General features: G+C 26.2%; 3 protein-coding genes across 5 annotated transcripts; 1 reads left to right on the plus strand and 2 right to left on the minus strand.

Moving 5' to 3' along the window:
• The first annotated feature begins 1,687 nt into the window (after positions 1–1,687).
• Positions 1,688–7,414, plus strand: gb (solute carrier family 7 member genderblind). Its single transcript, XM_089073445.1, has 11 exons — positions 1,688–1,847; positions 2,317–2,682; positions 2,969–3,191; positions 3,269–3,384; positions 4,286–4,411; positions 4,486–4,630; positions 4,752–4,875; positions 4,957–5,157; positions 5,369–5,518; positions 6,438–6,615; positions 6,907–7,414. The coding sequence occupies exons 2-11, from the start codon at positions 2,502–2,504 to the stop codon at positions 6,969–6,971; spliced, it is 1,509 nt and encodes a 502-aa protein (XP_088929571.1). The 5' UTR covers positions 1,688–1,847; positions 2,317–2,501; the 3' UTR covers positions 6,972–7,414.
• A 509-nt stretch (positions 7,415–7,923) lies between these two features.
• On the minus strand, positions 7,924–9,371 carry Vha14-1 (V-type proton ATPase subunit Vha14-1). Its single transcript, XM_011636170.2, has 5 exons — positions 9,177–9,371; positions 8,951–9,032; positions 8,599–8,681; positions 8,344–8,466; positions 7,924–8,238 (listed from the first exon to the last, which is right to left on the minus strand). The coding sequence occupies exons 1-5, from the start codon at positions 9,228–9,230 to the stop codon at positions 8,209–8,211; spliced, it is 372 nt and encodes a 123-aa protein (XP_011634472.1). The 5' UTR covers positions 9,231–9,371; the 3' UTR covers positions 7,924–8,208.
• A 1,057-nt stretch (positions 9,372–10,428) lies between these two features.
• Positions 10,429–16,312, minus strand: LOC105425414 (uncharacterized). 3 transcript variants are annotated; one of them, XM_089073716.1, is made up of 6 exons: positions 16,205–16,312; positions 15,775–15,897; positions 12,917–13,176; positions 12,212–12,506; positions 11,080–11,598; positions 10,429–10,986 (listed from the first exon to the last, which is right to left on the minus strand). In XM_089073716.1, the coding sequence occupies exons 3-6, from the start codon at positions 13,123–13,125 to the stop codon at positions 10,972–10,974; spliced, it is 1,038 nt and encodes a 345-aa protein (XP_088929842.1). In that variant the 5' UTR covers positions 13,126–13,176; positions 15,775–15,897; positions 16,205–16,312; the 3' UTR covers positions 10,429–10,971. The 3 variants fall into 3 exon arrangements, with proteins under 3 accessions (XP_088929842.1, XP_088929841.1, XP_011634470.1); XM_089073715.1 differs by having other exon boundaries at positions 16,159–16,306; XM_011636168.3 differs by having other exon boundaries at positions 15,775–16,280.
• Positions 16,313–16,711: the final 399 nt, after the last annotated feature.

Below are 16,711 nucleotides of genomic sequence, written 5' to 3' on the forward strand. Positions count from 1 at the left end.
AAAATGTTACTCGAAATGTATAGTATACATAACGTATATATTGTATTATATCGAGTAAAATTTTCCTCTGAGAGGACGTTTTGGAACATAATCTAGGAAATAATCGATTCATTTAAGTGTTTTAAAATTTATTGCTAGTATTAAAAATCTATAGTTACGAACAAGACTCTAGAAATTTTAAAAATAATTTATTGAATTTATTAATTTAAAATTCATAAAATAGGCATTGAAGATCTTGATCGACTCGTAAATGCCGCGATTTTTTCAATTGTCTATACGTTGAAAATGTATAGTTTATATAATGTATATTATTATAATTTTGAAATATATCTTTTAACGCAAATCGACGAATTCAAAGAACACTATTCGACTCATGGTGTAAAGAAACAAGGTGTGCTCTTGCGTGTGAAAATGTTTAATCAATGAGGATGGTGGAATAAGTAGCCGGCCATATTAATATATCAACCAATCAGCGTTTTTCATCGCGATATTTAAAATGTATAAATAAGGAAAGAACAATTAATAAATTTATTTAATTGAAAATTGCTATTGTGACTTTTATTAATAATTATTAAATCCTCTATTATCAAACATGTCACGTAGTCACAAACATACTTGGTTTACTATTATTTTTCAATAATAGTCAATGGAAGGCGACTTGTTCCAATATATCTGCGTAAAATGAATCCAAATTGGGTTTATCTCACGAGCACATCTTGTTTCTTTACACCATGGTTATGACGAAGTTAAGTTATATTTATATACTTATAAATTTGGTATTTTTACCATTTTTATTATAAAACTTAAGAAAAATTGAGAACGTTCTGTTGTTGACACGTTGCAATTGGACACAGCCACTTACAGCGACCGATACTTGGAGATTTTCCACTGGATCAACCAATCAAATAATTTTATTTAAAATTGGCCAATCGACAATATTGATCAATCGGATGCCATCCAGAAAAATTCAGTGTCTACATTGCAACACTTGATGATGTTTCACAACACCAATGTTTTGTTATACAAGAAAAATGTAATGAATCAAATAATTCATTCGCAGAAAAGTAAGAAGGTAAGTATTAAGGTAAATATTGAGAAAATAAAATTTTTGTATTATTTTAATTTTTCATTGAATATATGTTTTAAGGTAATCTATAATTTAAGAAACAATTGTTCTTTGTTTTATTAATAAAAAAAAATGTATTTGCTGCTGTTTGGGATCAGAATGTCACATTAGCTCTTCTTAGTTTGTGTACGAAGCTAACATATATATCATAAATATATATCACCAAAAAAAAGCAAAATATAGAAGACTATATCTACCTCTTTGCACAAGATTTTTGTATCATACAAAAAATCGATATACTAATTTTGTCATAAAATAGCGTTTACATGGCATCTAACATCAATAGTTATAACATCGATGTTATAATTTCGTCGTAAATTGTGTAAACATAGTAAACATGTGTAGATATCAATATGAATTTATACGATTCATCAATATATTTTTTTATGTTAAGTTTGCAAATTGCATTTTACATGTTACGATTTATGTAAACAGATCTTTTACAGCACAAGCATTTCAACAAATGGCAAATGGAACAAATAGCAGAACAAATAACTTTATATTGTCATAAAATTCTTTAATATGATTGGTTTATACATTTGGATCTTTAGAGGAAGACCCAATCATATCAAAGAGTCTTAGAACAGTGCGAAGCTATTTCCTCTGCTCGATACAGCCAATTATTATAGTTCAATGCTTTCACTGCATGTATATCATTCTATCTTCACGTGTTCGAAATGTTAACTGAATTTAATAGCTTAAAATTTTTAAATAAATGAAAGTAAGTATAAGTAAGCAATGTGGTAATAATAGGAAACGTAGCAGTTTAATTTTTATCACAAACAATGAATAACTAAATTGAATAAAGTTAAATGCATAAATTATAAATATTGCATCATTAAATTCACAAATTAAAGAAATTGTTCTATTACAATATACCTATTATTACATTTGCAATATATATATATATACACACATACATATTGCAAATATAATAATAAATGTAATGATATAAAAATCTTTTTGCTTTATATTACATTGTAATAACTTTATCTTACATAAGGTAAAGTCGTTGCAATGTAATATAGAGCAAAAAGATTTTATTCTCCGGAGAATAAATACGCATTGTTATCAATAATCTTGACTTTTATTAGCCTTTTATTGTAATTGTGATTGTTAGATTTTGAGAGTCAGTAAGTTATTTTATCAATTTATGTTTATTTTTGTAAATTTATTTGTCATATTTTCAGATAATGCAATTGATGTATATAAGCAAAAAATATTGCCCATATCAAGTTTCCATAAGTCATTTATGACAATTTTTATTCTTTATATATCCAGTATATATTTAATGAAATTAAAAATTAAGAACAAAAGATCTTAATTTATTACATTGATTGAGATTATAGTATCTTCTGAAAACGAAAACGAAAAAATGGTGAAAGAAGTATCAGATAAATGTTCAAAACAAATACAACTCATAAATTCAGATGATGAGGAATCTATTCGATCACCACCTAATAATCAAGAAAACTCAATAAGCAAGATACAAATGAAAAAACAATTAGGTCTTTTGGAAGGAGTAGCTATAATATTGGGAATTATATTTGGTTCAGGTACCTAGTTTAACTTGAATTTTTTATAATTCAAGTCTTTTAAAGTATGACTTTAATTTTATATATATATATATATATATATATACATACATACATACATACATATATACATATATATACATACCACATACACATACATACACATACATATATACACACATATATACATACGTGCACAGAGTTACAAATATATATATATATATATAATAACTAACTTTATAATTATAATTTTATTATATACTTTTGTACATATTAAATATTTATGTCAAACTATATATGTTTGCAGGTATCTTTATTTCACCAAAGGGAGTAATACAAGAAGTGGGTAGTGTAGGATTATCCCTGATTATATGGGTGCTATGTGGTTTACTCTCTATGGTAGGTGCCTTGTGTTATGCAGAGTTAGGCACTAGTATACCTCGCAGTGGAGGAGATTATGCTTACATTCATGAAGCCTTTGGTGCATTGCCTTCATTTTTGTATTTATGGGCCGCTAACTTAATTTTTGTGTGAGTAGATCTTAAATCAAATGTTATCAAACAATATGCAAAATATATTAAAAAAAGCATATTTTTATCTTTTATAGACCTACAACAAATGCTATTATGGGATTGACGTTTGCTCAATATGTCGTACAACCATTTTTTCCCAATTGTGCCACTCCAGACGATGGTGTGCGATTAATTGCTGCTCTGAGTATATGTGAGATTTTAGTGTCATTAAAGATACAATATCCAATTCTATAAATGTTGATATATATTACTGTGATTAAAAAGTATCAGGATTAGCTCATTTGCGCATTTCTAACATATCGAAGAAATATTTTTTTTTTTTTTTAGCTTAGTTGGACTGTTTCTAATCTGTGTCTAAAATTTCATGTCATTTTGATTACAGTAATATATAAAAAAAATATATGGATGAAAATTTGCAACATGTTATATCTAGCTACAAACATGCATTCAAAAAATCATAATTACATTTAGATATAAAGTTAGATAGTTTAAATATAGTTTAAATATAATAAGTTAGATAGTTTAAATATTACATAAAACAGTGATAGAGATTTTACAATACTAAATACATAAAAAGATTTAAATAATCTTAGAATTGAATAAGTTAATATTATTTTTTAACTAAATTCAGTTAAAATTAATAATTTAGAAAATTAATTTAGTTACGTTAAAAGTATGAACAAAAAACTATAACTAATTTTAGTTAAAAAATACATAAAAATTAAGTTAAATCAAAAGTGATTTTAGAAAACATCATTTATATTAAATTAAAATATTGTGATTTTTTTAAATTGAAGTATTCTAAATAACAAGACAATTACAATATGGATCATCAAATAAATTTAATATTTTATTTGTAAATTAAGTTTATATAAAATGACCAAAGTTAAAAATTATTAACTTTTCAATTTTATTAGTAATTTTTAATTTTTAGAGATTCTTAGAAAAGAAATTTTATTTAGAGAGTTTTAAAAACTTTTAATTTTTTTAACTAATTATCACTCTGGATAATCTAAACATATACTTTATGTTTGAAAAAGATTTTAGTCATAATTTAATTTATAAAATCTTAAATTGACATTTACATTTAGGCATACTCACATTCATCAATTGTTATGGCGTAAGAGAAACCTCAAAGATGCAGAATATATTCATGTTCGCTAAAATTGGAGCATTAGTGATAATTATTATAGCTGGATTAGTCTGGTTGTGTATAGGTATGTTTATGAATCTGATGTAATGAATCTGATTTTAATATTGTCTTTTAATCAGAATTTGTTCTGTTAATTAGGACATTGGGAAAATTTTGAAAATAGTTTTGAAAACACAAATACTGATCCTGGCAAAATTGCTGTAGCCTTTTATTCTGGCATATTTTCTTATTCGGGATGGAATTATTTGAATTTTATGACGGAAGAACTAAAAGATCCTTACGTGTAAGTTGTATTATTTAGAAAAAATAAGTTAATTTACGTTTTATAAGAGAGGAAAAATAATTGAAATATTGAAATGTATGATTCCTTGATTTATCTAATTATGAATTAAATAATTTCCCAGAAATTTGCCACGTGCGATTTACATATCACTGCCGCTAGTGACTTTGATATACGTTATGGCAAATATTTCTTATCTGACTGTTCTAACTCCGACTGTTATGATTGCTTCCAATGCTATTGCTGTAGTAAGTAATATTTTTATTCGATATATAATAATCCATTAGTTAAACGCATTATTAGAATTTTGTAAAAGATATTTTTGTTAGACTTTCGGCAATCAAATTCTTGGATTTATGGCTTGGACAATTCCTGTAATGGTAGCTGTATCTGCTTTTGGAGGACTCAGCGTTCATATTATGACATCATCTAGAATGTGCTTTGTCGGTGCCAGGAATGGTCATTTCCCTTCGATGTTAAGCCATATCAACATGACAAAACTTACACCTACGCCTGCCTTGATATTTTTAGTAAGTACGATGGTAATTACATCTGCTATTTGTGTCAATTGAAATTTTTAAGAATTTAATTTCACAATTACCATTGGATTATAGAATCTTAAAAGAAGAAAAATTAAATGCTTTTTTTCTTATAATGTGTATTAAAATGAACTTTTTTTTTTCTACCTTTTCATATTTCAATATCTCACTCTCAGTAACTCAATATTTTTTATATTTGCAGTGTATTTTATCTCTCATAATGTTATGCACGAGCGATATATTTGTATTAATTACATATTGCAGTATAGTAGAATCATTTTTCATCATGATCTCTGTAGCCGGAATTTTATGGTTACGTTATAAAAGACCTGATATGGAACGACCAATCAAGGTAATATGCTTTATATATGTATATTTTATTTTAAATAAAAAAAATTCAAATATCCTTTTATATTAAAGAAAAATCTCATATAAAACTGGTCAGGTTTCGAGAAAGCCACATGATTATGATATTGATACATTTGTAGGTGACGCCGCTGTCGAAATTTTTTGTGATTATATTTTTTTTGAATAATGTATATTTTTTGTTATATATTATTAGTTATTTCAGATAAAAAAAATGTTAGGTACAAATATTAAAAATCAATAGCTTATGAAAAATTTATATTTTTTTCTTGTATTCTGATATATAAAATATTTCGTAAACTATTCATTTTTTATTAACTATACCTTAATACTCCAGAGAGCCTAGTCAAATCAAAATTTGTCAAATGTTACAAATTTTCTTAGCCAAAAGACTAAACATAATGCAGAATTTGTTATATTCGTCAATGTCAGCAAAAATATATCAAAATTTATTGATGAAATGTGACAGCAAATTGTTAACAAAAGTCATACAAATTTCGAATCATATTATGTAACAAAAAATATATAATTCCATTAAAAAATGGGCATCATAAAGGAATCTTGACAATGGCAATATCTGCAAATGAATCAATATTATAATAAAATGAATACATTCTATTTTTGCACGTATATCATTTATCCTTATTATTCGTTACATGTTAAACAAGAATAAATAATGTATTATGCAAGAAACGGAATGTATCCCATATGGTTCCTTTGAAACCCTACAATTTTTATATGAAATATTTTTCTTTAAAATGCGTTGTTCAAGAGATATTTAAAATCATTTAAAATGGACATCTTGTACATACATGCACACACATTTGCGCACACATGCGCGCGTACGTATATCATACACAGAAGTTAAAATCATATATACTGAAATTAATGAAATTTTTTTTCAGGTACCATTATGGATACCTATTCTATTTGTAGCATTATGCACTTTTTTGGTTATTGTACCATGTTACGAAAGACCGTATGAAGTTGGTATGGGTATTCTGATCACTGTGTCCGGCATACCTGCTTACTTCTTTGGTGTTGCTTGGAAAAACAAACCATTGTGGTTCCAGGAAATTAATAGTTCGTAATATTTCAACAAGTGCAATTTATTAAATTTATTCAATATTTATACAGTTAATTCTTGTATAATATATATCTCCTATTATATTAATCTTTTTATCTGAATTTTCTTTTCAATTATAATAGCATATATAATTAAATAATATAAAGTAGGAAGGTAGTAGTCAGAAATGGTAGAGATTTACAGAAGTAAAGAATTAAAATTAGAAGTTTTAGCTATTTAACTACTACTATTTAACTACTGCTATTTAACTACTTGTATATTTAAATTATACTTTATTTTATTTTCAGTTAAAATTACTCATATTGTACAGAAGTTATTCTTGTCTGCGAGAGAAGAACGTGAAATTGACTAAGCAGAGGACGAAAATTTTACGATTCAGCAAAATATATGAATATGAAATATTTGCCAAAAACTTTGCGATTTGCAAAGAAACCTAAGATTTATATAAAAGAATGTTTTTTGTGATTCGTCGAAAATGTGTTTCGTTTTTTTGCGTGCTACAGTATTATTAATGTTATTCTTTATTATTTATTCATTAACAATGTTAGTTATTTTTTAACATTATTGTATACCGAATATTTGTAAAATGTTGATATGTAAAATATGATGCAGTGTGCATAAAAAGTGTTCCAACTAAAGAATTTCATGGAAGGACACATAATTATATTAATTTATTTGCAAATGGAGTTACTGTTGAAATTTTTATGATTGTCATTTTTTTATGAATTATAATTTTTTGTTATCTAATATGATTCCTCTGGTTATTCTGAATATAAAAGATACATTCACCAAAAAGAGTCAATAGTTTGAGACATTTTATATTATGTTCTGACATACTTTGATATAAAATATAAAATAGTTTATAAATTATCTTTTTTTGATAATCATTTTAATAAAAATAATAAGGTAAATTTATTAGTATAATAAAGATATATCATTTTTTAAAAATTCAATTAGTGATATATAAATACTTTTTCAGAAATAATTACATGCTTCCTCTATTTCAATCGATTTATTTCATTATTTTGCCATTTGGGCACAAAAATATTAGGATGATTATCAAAATATGAATGTATAAGATATTTTATATTTTATGTCATAACCATAATCACATAATTAAATGTGAAATTGACTAAGCAGAATAAAGAGTAAGCAAAAATAAATTGACTAAGCATAATAGTAATCACATTCTCTGCTTAGTCAATCAACATTCAGTTAATATTCCTTGCATGCAAATTTGATATGCAAACAAACAAAATAAATAGTTTGTTATATGATTTACAGTGTTATAAATGGATACTGTGTTTTTGGATTAACTCACTATTTATTTATCTGGTACGAAGCACAATCCCACAGAGGCCAATTAGCATGAAATTTACTTTATGTATATATACAAATATTTACGAGAAACATGTACACTTTCAAATAACAAAAAAAAACTAGTTCTGTCTATTATTTTTCATTCATTTTCATGCAAACAATTTTATATTATTTCCACTAAATAACAAAGATAAAGACGTGAAATACAATAACAGAACAAATATAATTTTATTTTATTGCATAGTAATCCTTATAGTGCCACATTTATATTAATGAATATCTTCTGGATTGAACATTCCCTGTAAACAATTGCAATAAATAAGATTTCCTGTCTAAAAAATATTGTAAGTTAAAATAAAATATAGTTATCATTTGCTAATTAGTCATAGATAAAATTGTCATACCTTAGCACGTCTCAAGATGGAATCTTTGCTGGCATCATATGGGTGATCTTTGCTTGGAATTTCCAACACAGCGGGTATTGGTTGAGTGTGACTATCAATTACATGACGAATCATTTCAGCTACCTAAAATAATCATTAAATATTAAATTAAAGAATGTATCAAAACATTACTCTATAAAATCATTTTGTTTTGATAAATATAGTTATAAAAATAAATATCAATAAAAAAAGATGAAAACAATCATTTTGTCTTACATTTTGATTAATAAGAATGATATCAATGTCATCACGTTTGATAAAGCGTTTAAATGTATCTTCTATCTCACTTATCGCTGTATCTATAAAAATTATTTTATAATTAGTTTAGTTTATATCATCATAATTAATTTTAATATATACAAATATATATATATATATAAGATACTTTGCAATATATTATAATTATATATCATAGAGTATCATATTTTATACAGAATACCAATGCATGCATGTTTTATAGTATTGCAAAAATAATAGATGACAACTAATAAATCTTCCACTTTTTCAAAACAATAGAAATAATTACCTGCTATGTACAAAAATTATTGTAAAATATGTGATTACATACTTTTATCAACAACCATAAAATTGGGCTGACGATGCTTATTGATCTCTCCAACTCCACCTAATAAGAAACCCACGCAAGTGTCCTAAAATAACTTCTAATAAATTTCGTGTAACAAATAGTCTCGATTCAATTTTTTATTTTATAAAAAAAATTTGCAAAGAATAAAATATCTATTATATCAATTACTCTAATCAAGTTATCAATAATTTTTTATACTTATACTTACTTCGTCGCCAATCACCGCTAGAAGTTTACCTTTTCCTGCGGAATGAAGAGCCATTATACTTGATAGAAAAACAATTTTAATTCCGCGAAAAAAGTTTTTCTAAGCAAAGCAAACTCTGTTTTCTGTTCATCAGTTGTACATCGATTAATCACGCCATACATCACGTGCAGTGTTATGACCATAAACATTTAGGGAGCATCCTAGATGCACACATTTTTAATCGGACACACCACTCACATCGACCGATGCTTAGGAATTTTCCAGTGAATTCACCTATCAGAAAACTTATTATTTAACCGACTAATTGCCCAATATGTCTGATCTCCATCCGACATTTATGCCAGTGTTGCCGGAGAGCAAAACAAATTCGCGTCTGCGCATCAATACATACTAACTTCTCACTTCTCTTTGGGAGATGGAGCAAAAGTACAAAATTACAATTAGAGATCTAGTTATTATTTTGTACTTTGCTCCATTGAGAGGGATTCGATAGCACACAACGCTGATTGGCCAATTAAATATAAAATTTTCTGATTGGTGGTCCATTGGAAAATTCCTAAGAAGCGGCTGATGTGTGCGCATGTGCGCTAACGGAATCTCCTCGACGTAAGGGAGACAAATGTCACGTGATCACATGGTCAGGTGAATGTAATATGTACTACAAGAATATAGACATTTTTACTAAAGATCTTAATTATTTCCATTCTTCAATTCTGCTTTAGAAATTTTTTCATTTTGTATTAAATAAATTTTCTTACCTAAATCTGATATTATATTATATATTTTGTGTGTATGTGTGTGTATGTATGTATATATATATATATACACACACATACACACAAAATATATATATATATATATATATATATATAAAATCAATTTTTTTATAAAATTATGTTTGCGATCGATAAAACAGGTTTCTAAAATATATCAAGATTTTTTTGCTCCAATAATCAATATATCCAAAGTTGAATTGTGCCTATAATTAAAAACTACAATCAAGAATACAATTCTAGATATTATTTATCGTGCAAAAGAATGTTCGATATAATTAACAAGTTTGCTTTATCAATTATGTTATTTTAATGGAAAATATTTCTATTTTATTTTGCACAAATTTTTATTGTTTTTTTTGTTTTTAACGTTATAATTTAAGATCGCTGCAATCAACAGGAGTTTTAAGATAAAAATGATAATAATCTGTTTCGGGAATTCATATGAAAAATATCATTATTTTAGCATTACAAGATAATTTTACTGGATTCAAGATTTATTTATTTTTTTTATAAAGTATGGAATAATAAATTGAATTAAGAACAATATTAACGTAGTTTTTAATTAATAAAATCAATTAAGCTCTCATTTTTTATCCAATTTGAAAAAAATTGTCGTTCAGACATTACTTTCTGATTGTTGAGAAAATAAAATTGTGAGAACTCCAAAATACACATTCCATTTTTTCTCAGATCAGAATTCTAAAGAGCCAAAAGAATTTACACTAAAGGATTTAAAAATTTAAAACATTAATCCAAGACTTTATTAACTTTATATTTTTAAATTATTGAAATGTTTTATTTCCAAAAAATTTAAACTTTTCCATTCCAGATTCTTTCATAATTTCAAAAATTCACGATAAGGATTCTATTTTCCAAGTATTCAAAGTTTCAAGAATTCCATCTTCTATATAATCAAAATTCCGAGAATCCGAGTTCCTATGCATCCAAAATACCAAAAACGTAAAGTTCCAAAAGTCCAATGTTCCAAGGCTGCAACGTTCTAAGAAATCTGGATTCCATCAATTCGAAGGTTCCTAAGAAATCAAATTCTTAGTTGAATATAAAGGATCCATAATAATCTTTTTAGGCAATAAAAATGTCTTCAATTTTTATATGCCAAAATTTACCGGCATTAGCAAAGTGAATTTAGCCTGATCAATATTCGTCTCTTCAGGTGCGCATGGTCCAATACTATCTAATAAATTCTGTATTGCGCTCTGATTACTCGGATGTTTTCTCTTGGTATGTTCGCGACGATGTTTGAGCTCTTTGAATGTTTTGCCACATTGTTCGCAAGTATACGGCCTGGCGGCTTCGTGAGAACGCATATGTCCTTCATAATGGCTCTTTCTAACAAATTTCTTACCACATTGACCACAATCAAACTGAAAACGGCCTTCGTGAGCGGCCACATGCGAGCTCAGAGTCCACTTAGTTTTGAAAGTTTTTGAACAATAATCGCACCTAATCTTTGAATCATTCTTATTTGATCTTCGAGGATCCTTCTTTAGCAATAGCATTTCTTCTAAAAGAAAGTCGTCCTCAGCAAGATTTTTTGTTGTTGACGATTTATCCATGATCATTTGATTCTGCAGCATATTCCTAGCATGTTCCTCAGGTTTTAAGTGATTGTTTTTTGATGTTATCTAGATAAATAATAAAAAATATGTAATAAAGTATATATATATATATATATATATATATATATATATACATATAGACATACGCGCGGAAGTCAAATTCTTCTTTTTTTTTTACTTTGCGATGAAAAATCCATATTTTACACTAGTTATCACGAGAAACAAATTTATTTTATCCTATAGGATATATCAAATTATACAATTTTAAAAACATAATTCTTGTTTTGGAAAAGATGACAAAAAAGAGGAGAATAATTTAGCAAAAATTTAGCAAATGCACCCTAAAATATAAATTTTACTTTTAATGAAAAAAAAAAAAAAGTTTTAAAATACGATCATTTTTCAGAATTATGCTTATTTGAAATATACTTATGTGAAATTTTGATTTATCTGCAATAATTTTGTTTGACTAGTACATAAATACACACATACCACGCGCGAACGCTCATATGCATTCACTCATGCACTTTTACACGCATACATGGCGCACTCACTCATACGCACGATCCATTACTTGTTCAATTGTACTGTTTATTATATCAATATTATATATTGATATAATTCGCAATTAAAAAGTATATAAAATTTAAGAATTGAAAAAACTTTGAATAAGTCGTACTTTGCCATGTGAAGCCAGATGAACTTTCAGCTTATCCTCATCATTGTATCTCTTTTTACATCGTGGACAGAAATATCCGCCCTTCTCTTCTATGTCATGCAAAAGAGCATCTCTTAAAGTTGCATCACTTGCAGTGTTTTCTATATCAACTTTTTGTTGTTCAGCTTGCTGCAATTTTTCTTTACGCATTGCATGTCGAGCTATGTGCCGTTTCAAATCATGTGCTCTGGAAAATGCTCGTCCATACCGTGTGCATGTGGGAAATGGACAGCCTTTTGTCCTATCATTTCTCAGACTGAAAAAAATAAGATATATTTAAGCTTCCTAAAGTCTTAAATACTTTTCTAAGTAAGTACCAATAAAGATTTAATAGCGATAGTTCAATGTATGTAATGTTAAATATTTTGAAATTATAATGAATTTAATGGATGGATAATTTACAAATTTTGAAAATGTTATTATTTTTATTATTTATCATTTTATTATTTTATTAAAAAATGTAAGAATCAATATAAAACTGAATTATTTCAAAAATATCTTTTCACGCACACACGCACGCAGGCACACGCAGCACATATACATATATATGCCTGATTTATATGTATATTATATGTTATTATCATAGATTATGTTGAAAAGTTTAGAAATTATAACGTATGGAAAAACATGTGAAAAATCTTGTATTTTCTTAAATATTTTTTGTACCTTCGAGAATTAGCAACAACTGGTCGTTTTGTGTCCTTGCTGCAATCTTTATAATTCTTATCAATTTTCTGGTTAGTCATTGAGGTCAGTTGCGCTGATAATGGTATCACGATTGAAATAGTTTCGTTGGATCCTGGTGTGACAATAGGCCCAACATGAATTGTAGGCGGTGTCGCTAGAGATATACCACTTTCGTTGCATCTACTCATGTCGATTTTGTAAACAATCAGATTCTTTGGAAGGTTTTAGTATTGTAGAATCTACACAGAAATTATAATTATATTATTATATATTGTTAATACATAAGATACGGGAGGGTGTGCGTCACGGCGGGGCCCGACCACGAACCAGTCGTGAAAAACTCGTAATCATTTTGCGAAAAAATACCACCTCAGCCAGGAATCGAATCTGGATCTCCTGCTTATCGGGCAGGCATCTTATCCTTTCGACTACCGAGGCATGTGATGATATTTATCGCAAATAACGTGTTTTAGAGTAACACGTCAATGTATATTATTATATATATTATTGCATATATTATTAATACATAAGAATTCTGAGTTTTAAATCAATAATTAGTTTTTAATATAAAAATTAAAATATAATAATTAATTGTATCTATAACTCTAATTGAAATACTATAATATAATATTGATAATAGTGAATTGGGACGAAATGTTACTGAATTACATTGGAATTGATATTAATTGATCTATTTAGTATCATTTATCTTATTTTATAAAACTAACATAATAAATAATGGCTAATTGTTTTAACTCTTACCATCTTATAAACTCTCATTAAAATATCTGTGATAATAAAATTTTTATATTCTTTATAAAATGATATTAGTAAAAAATAAATTATAAATGCATTTTCGTAGTTAATGTAGAATTAATTCAATACTTTAACATTTTATTTTTCATGAAATTACAAATAATTATTTCATTTTTCTGATTATTCATTAATTTTAATTATTTGTATATAAAAATGTAATATAATGAATACAATACATTGTTCATTTATTTTAATACATTATTGCCACATTTTATATACGAGCACTTGGCAAAGTATTTTTTCATTATTCTTATAAATTCAATGATTTTCAACAGATTGCAGATTTCTTTATTTCTTAGCAGATTTCAATACTTTTGATTGTTCTAAGAATTTCGTTATACTTTGTTAAATTGTATACTTGTTTAAATTGTTTGATAATTTTTTTTAATACTTTTGTAAAAATATTGTATATTTTGTTTCCATTTCATTACTTGTCAAAACAAATATTTTAACTTAATTATTAATTTTAACTTAATTTAATTTCTTCATATTTCAGTATTCAATTTTCATTAATAAATTTGTAATATTATATATTTTGTATTCTTTCATTACTTTTTCAGTATTTTTAATAATTATTAGAATTAGTTAGAAATTCATAATACTTAAATATTAAAAATATGATTTAACTGAAATACATTCAACAATGTTCATGTTATTTTGATATTTTTATTTCTTGTTTCAGATTTTAGTTGCTTTAACAATTAACAATTACAATGATTTATTTCCACCGGAAAAGTAATTATATTATTTATAAATATTTTTATTAAAAATATAAAATGCTAATTATTAATGCTTTTAAAAATGAGACACAAATAAAAAAGTTTAATAAGCCAATAAGACAATGTATTAATTCCTTAATTGATTTATGAATGAATTACAGTATATTTTAATGTATATTTTAATAAATAAAATATATATAAAATGGTGGATAAAATATTTATTTATAATGCTAATTTTTAAAGTCAGTTATTCTTTAGATATTTTTAATTACGAATTAATTATAATTACAATTAATTGAGTAATACAATTAATTAATGAGTAAAGAAAAAGTACATAGATATATGAGATACATATTTAATTACAGTAAAATTTATTTACTGATAAATATATTGTATATATTTACTGTAGATTTAAAAAAATAAAGAAGATACAATATATAAAATATATAAAGTAGATAAAAAAATAAAAATGAATTTATTGTTAGTAAATATGCCCTGTTGAAAATTCTTATATTGAATTTTTATATAAGATTATACAATCTCATAAGATCTTATATGTTTAATAATAACATTTAAAATTTTTTAAAATTATATAAAATATATATATATAACAAACACATATTTAAGGCATATAAGAATTTATTTATTTTAATAAAACTGTTCAAGATTTATATGCATGTTTTATTATACATAATATAATTTTAATTACATTATATTAGAGCATACTTTTATTTATTTATTTAAATAATTTTTCATTCAAGTTCTAAATCGTCGCATTTTTGCATTATTTCTAAAATGCAATTTAGAATAATCTGTAAGTTTTTCATAATTTTTTTCATCATAAGCAAAAAACTTATAAAAATAGATATAACCTTAGACTTTATCAAAAATTTCAATGGAAATATATAGACTTCAATTTTAGTTCCAGAAATGCAACATTACCATAACAATATCATTATGAGAAGCATTATGGAGAAAAGTACTGTATATTACGAACATAAGTACATTTAATTAAGTAAAAATAAGTAAAAATTTTCATATTGAATATTCCATTAAAGAGATTTACAATGATAATGTGATTAAAAAATAATGACAAAAATAATAGATGTACGCTAAATACATAAAATAAAAATATACGTCAAATAAAAAATTAACTGCTCAAAATAGATATGGAATCAATTTAATTAACCAAATATATTACTAATAAATCTCTTAAAAGCTTTTAAAATATGACTTACACGACCTATATTATGATTTATATAATCAGAAAGAAAAAAATAAATTGAAATATCGAAACTTTACCTAAAAGTCATTGAAGCATTATGAAAACGTCGCCGATGTTTTCCACTCTCTTCTCCACTATCAGAAATCTGTATCTTCTGATAAATCACCGCAAGCATAAAATCACGTTTAAAACCAATCGATCTACGAATCAAAAGAGTGTTTACCACAGTATATACAATGGAGTGTATATAGAATCGGACGATATCGAGATGACCATATGACAATACTAAATCAGTCACTAAAGCGTCACGGAAGTGTCTGATCCATTGATGTTACACTGACGCCGAGGCTTCATGAATGATCCTTTCGAATCATTCTTGGTCGTATTTTATATGATTTTGAAGAAATAAAATTGATTGTTGGGCGTAATGGTAATGTTGTCAACACTCACAAAATTCTTACATTTGCAAAATCGACGCGAACCTATTGTGAGGACGATGTAACATACCCTCGCGTGACACCATGAGTGGCCATTTTAAAAAGAGAGGTTCATCTCGTCTCCCTCATTTCAGTCGTGTTGACTAGAGCCGTTAGAGGTGCGCACATGGTTGTCATGGTGTAAGAAGAAAGGTGAACCATTGCGCATAATGGCGGAGGTCTGACATCTTGACCAATCGGAGCTTGAGCTTTTATGCAGCGCGCTGTCTCCTCACACCATAGGTGCGCATGTCGAATTGAGTGAGTGTTGCATGTCGCATCTGATAAGCAAGATATCACTTTGACTGCGTTCCGATATTCACTGCCAGTACTAAAAATATATAATTTAGGTCACGTATATTATAGATTTTCAGTATTGGCAATGAATATCGGAACGCAGCCTTTTTATCACTACGTAAGATTTATTTTTTGTAAGCCTTAATTATGTTTTCTTATAAAATTGTTCTTTATTTCTAACATATGAATATATTACATTATTATGAATGCAAGAGATATAAAAATGTAGTTAATTAAGAAG

Source organism: Pogonomyrmex barbatus, unplaced genomic scaffold, assembly GCF_055798465.1.
Source record: "Pogonomyrmex barbatus isolate J1 unplaced genomic scaffold, ASM5579846v1 scaffold15, whole genome shotgun sequence".
Taxonomy (NCBI): Eukaryota; Metazoa; Arthropoda; class Insecta; order Hymenoptera; family Formicidae; genus Pogonomyrmex; species Pogonomyrmex barbatus.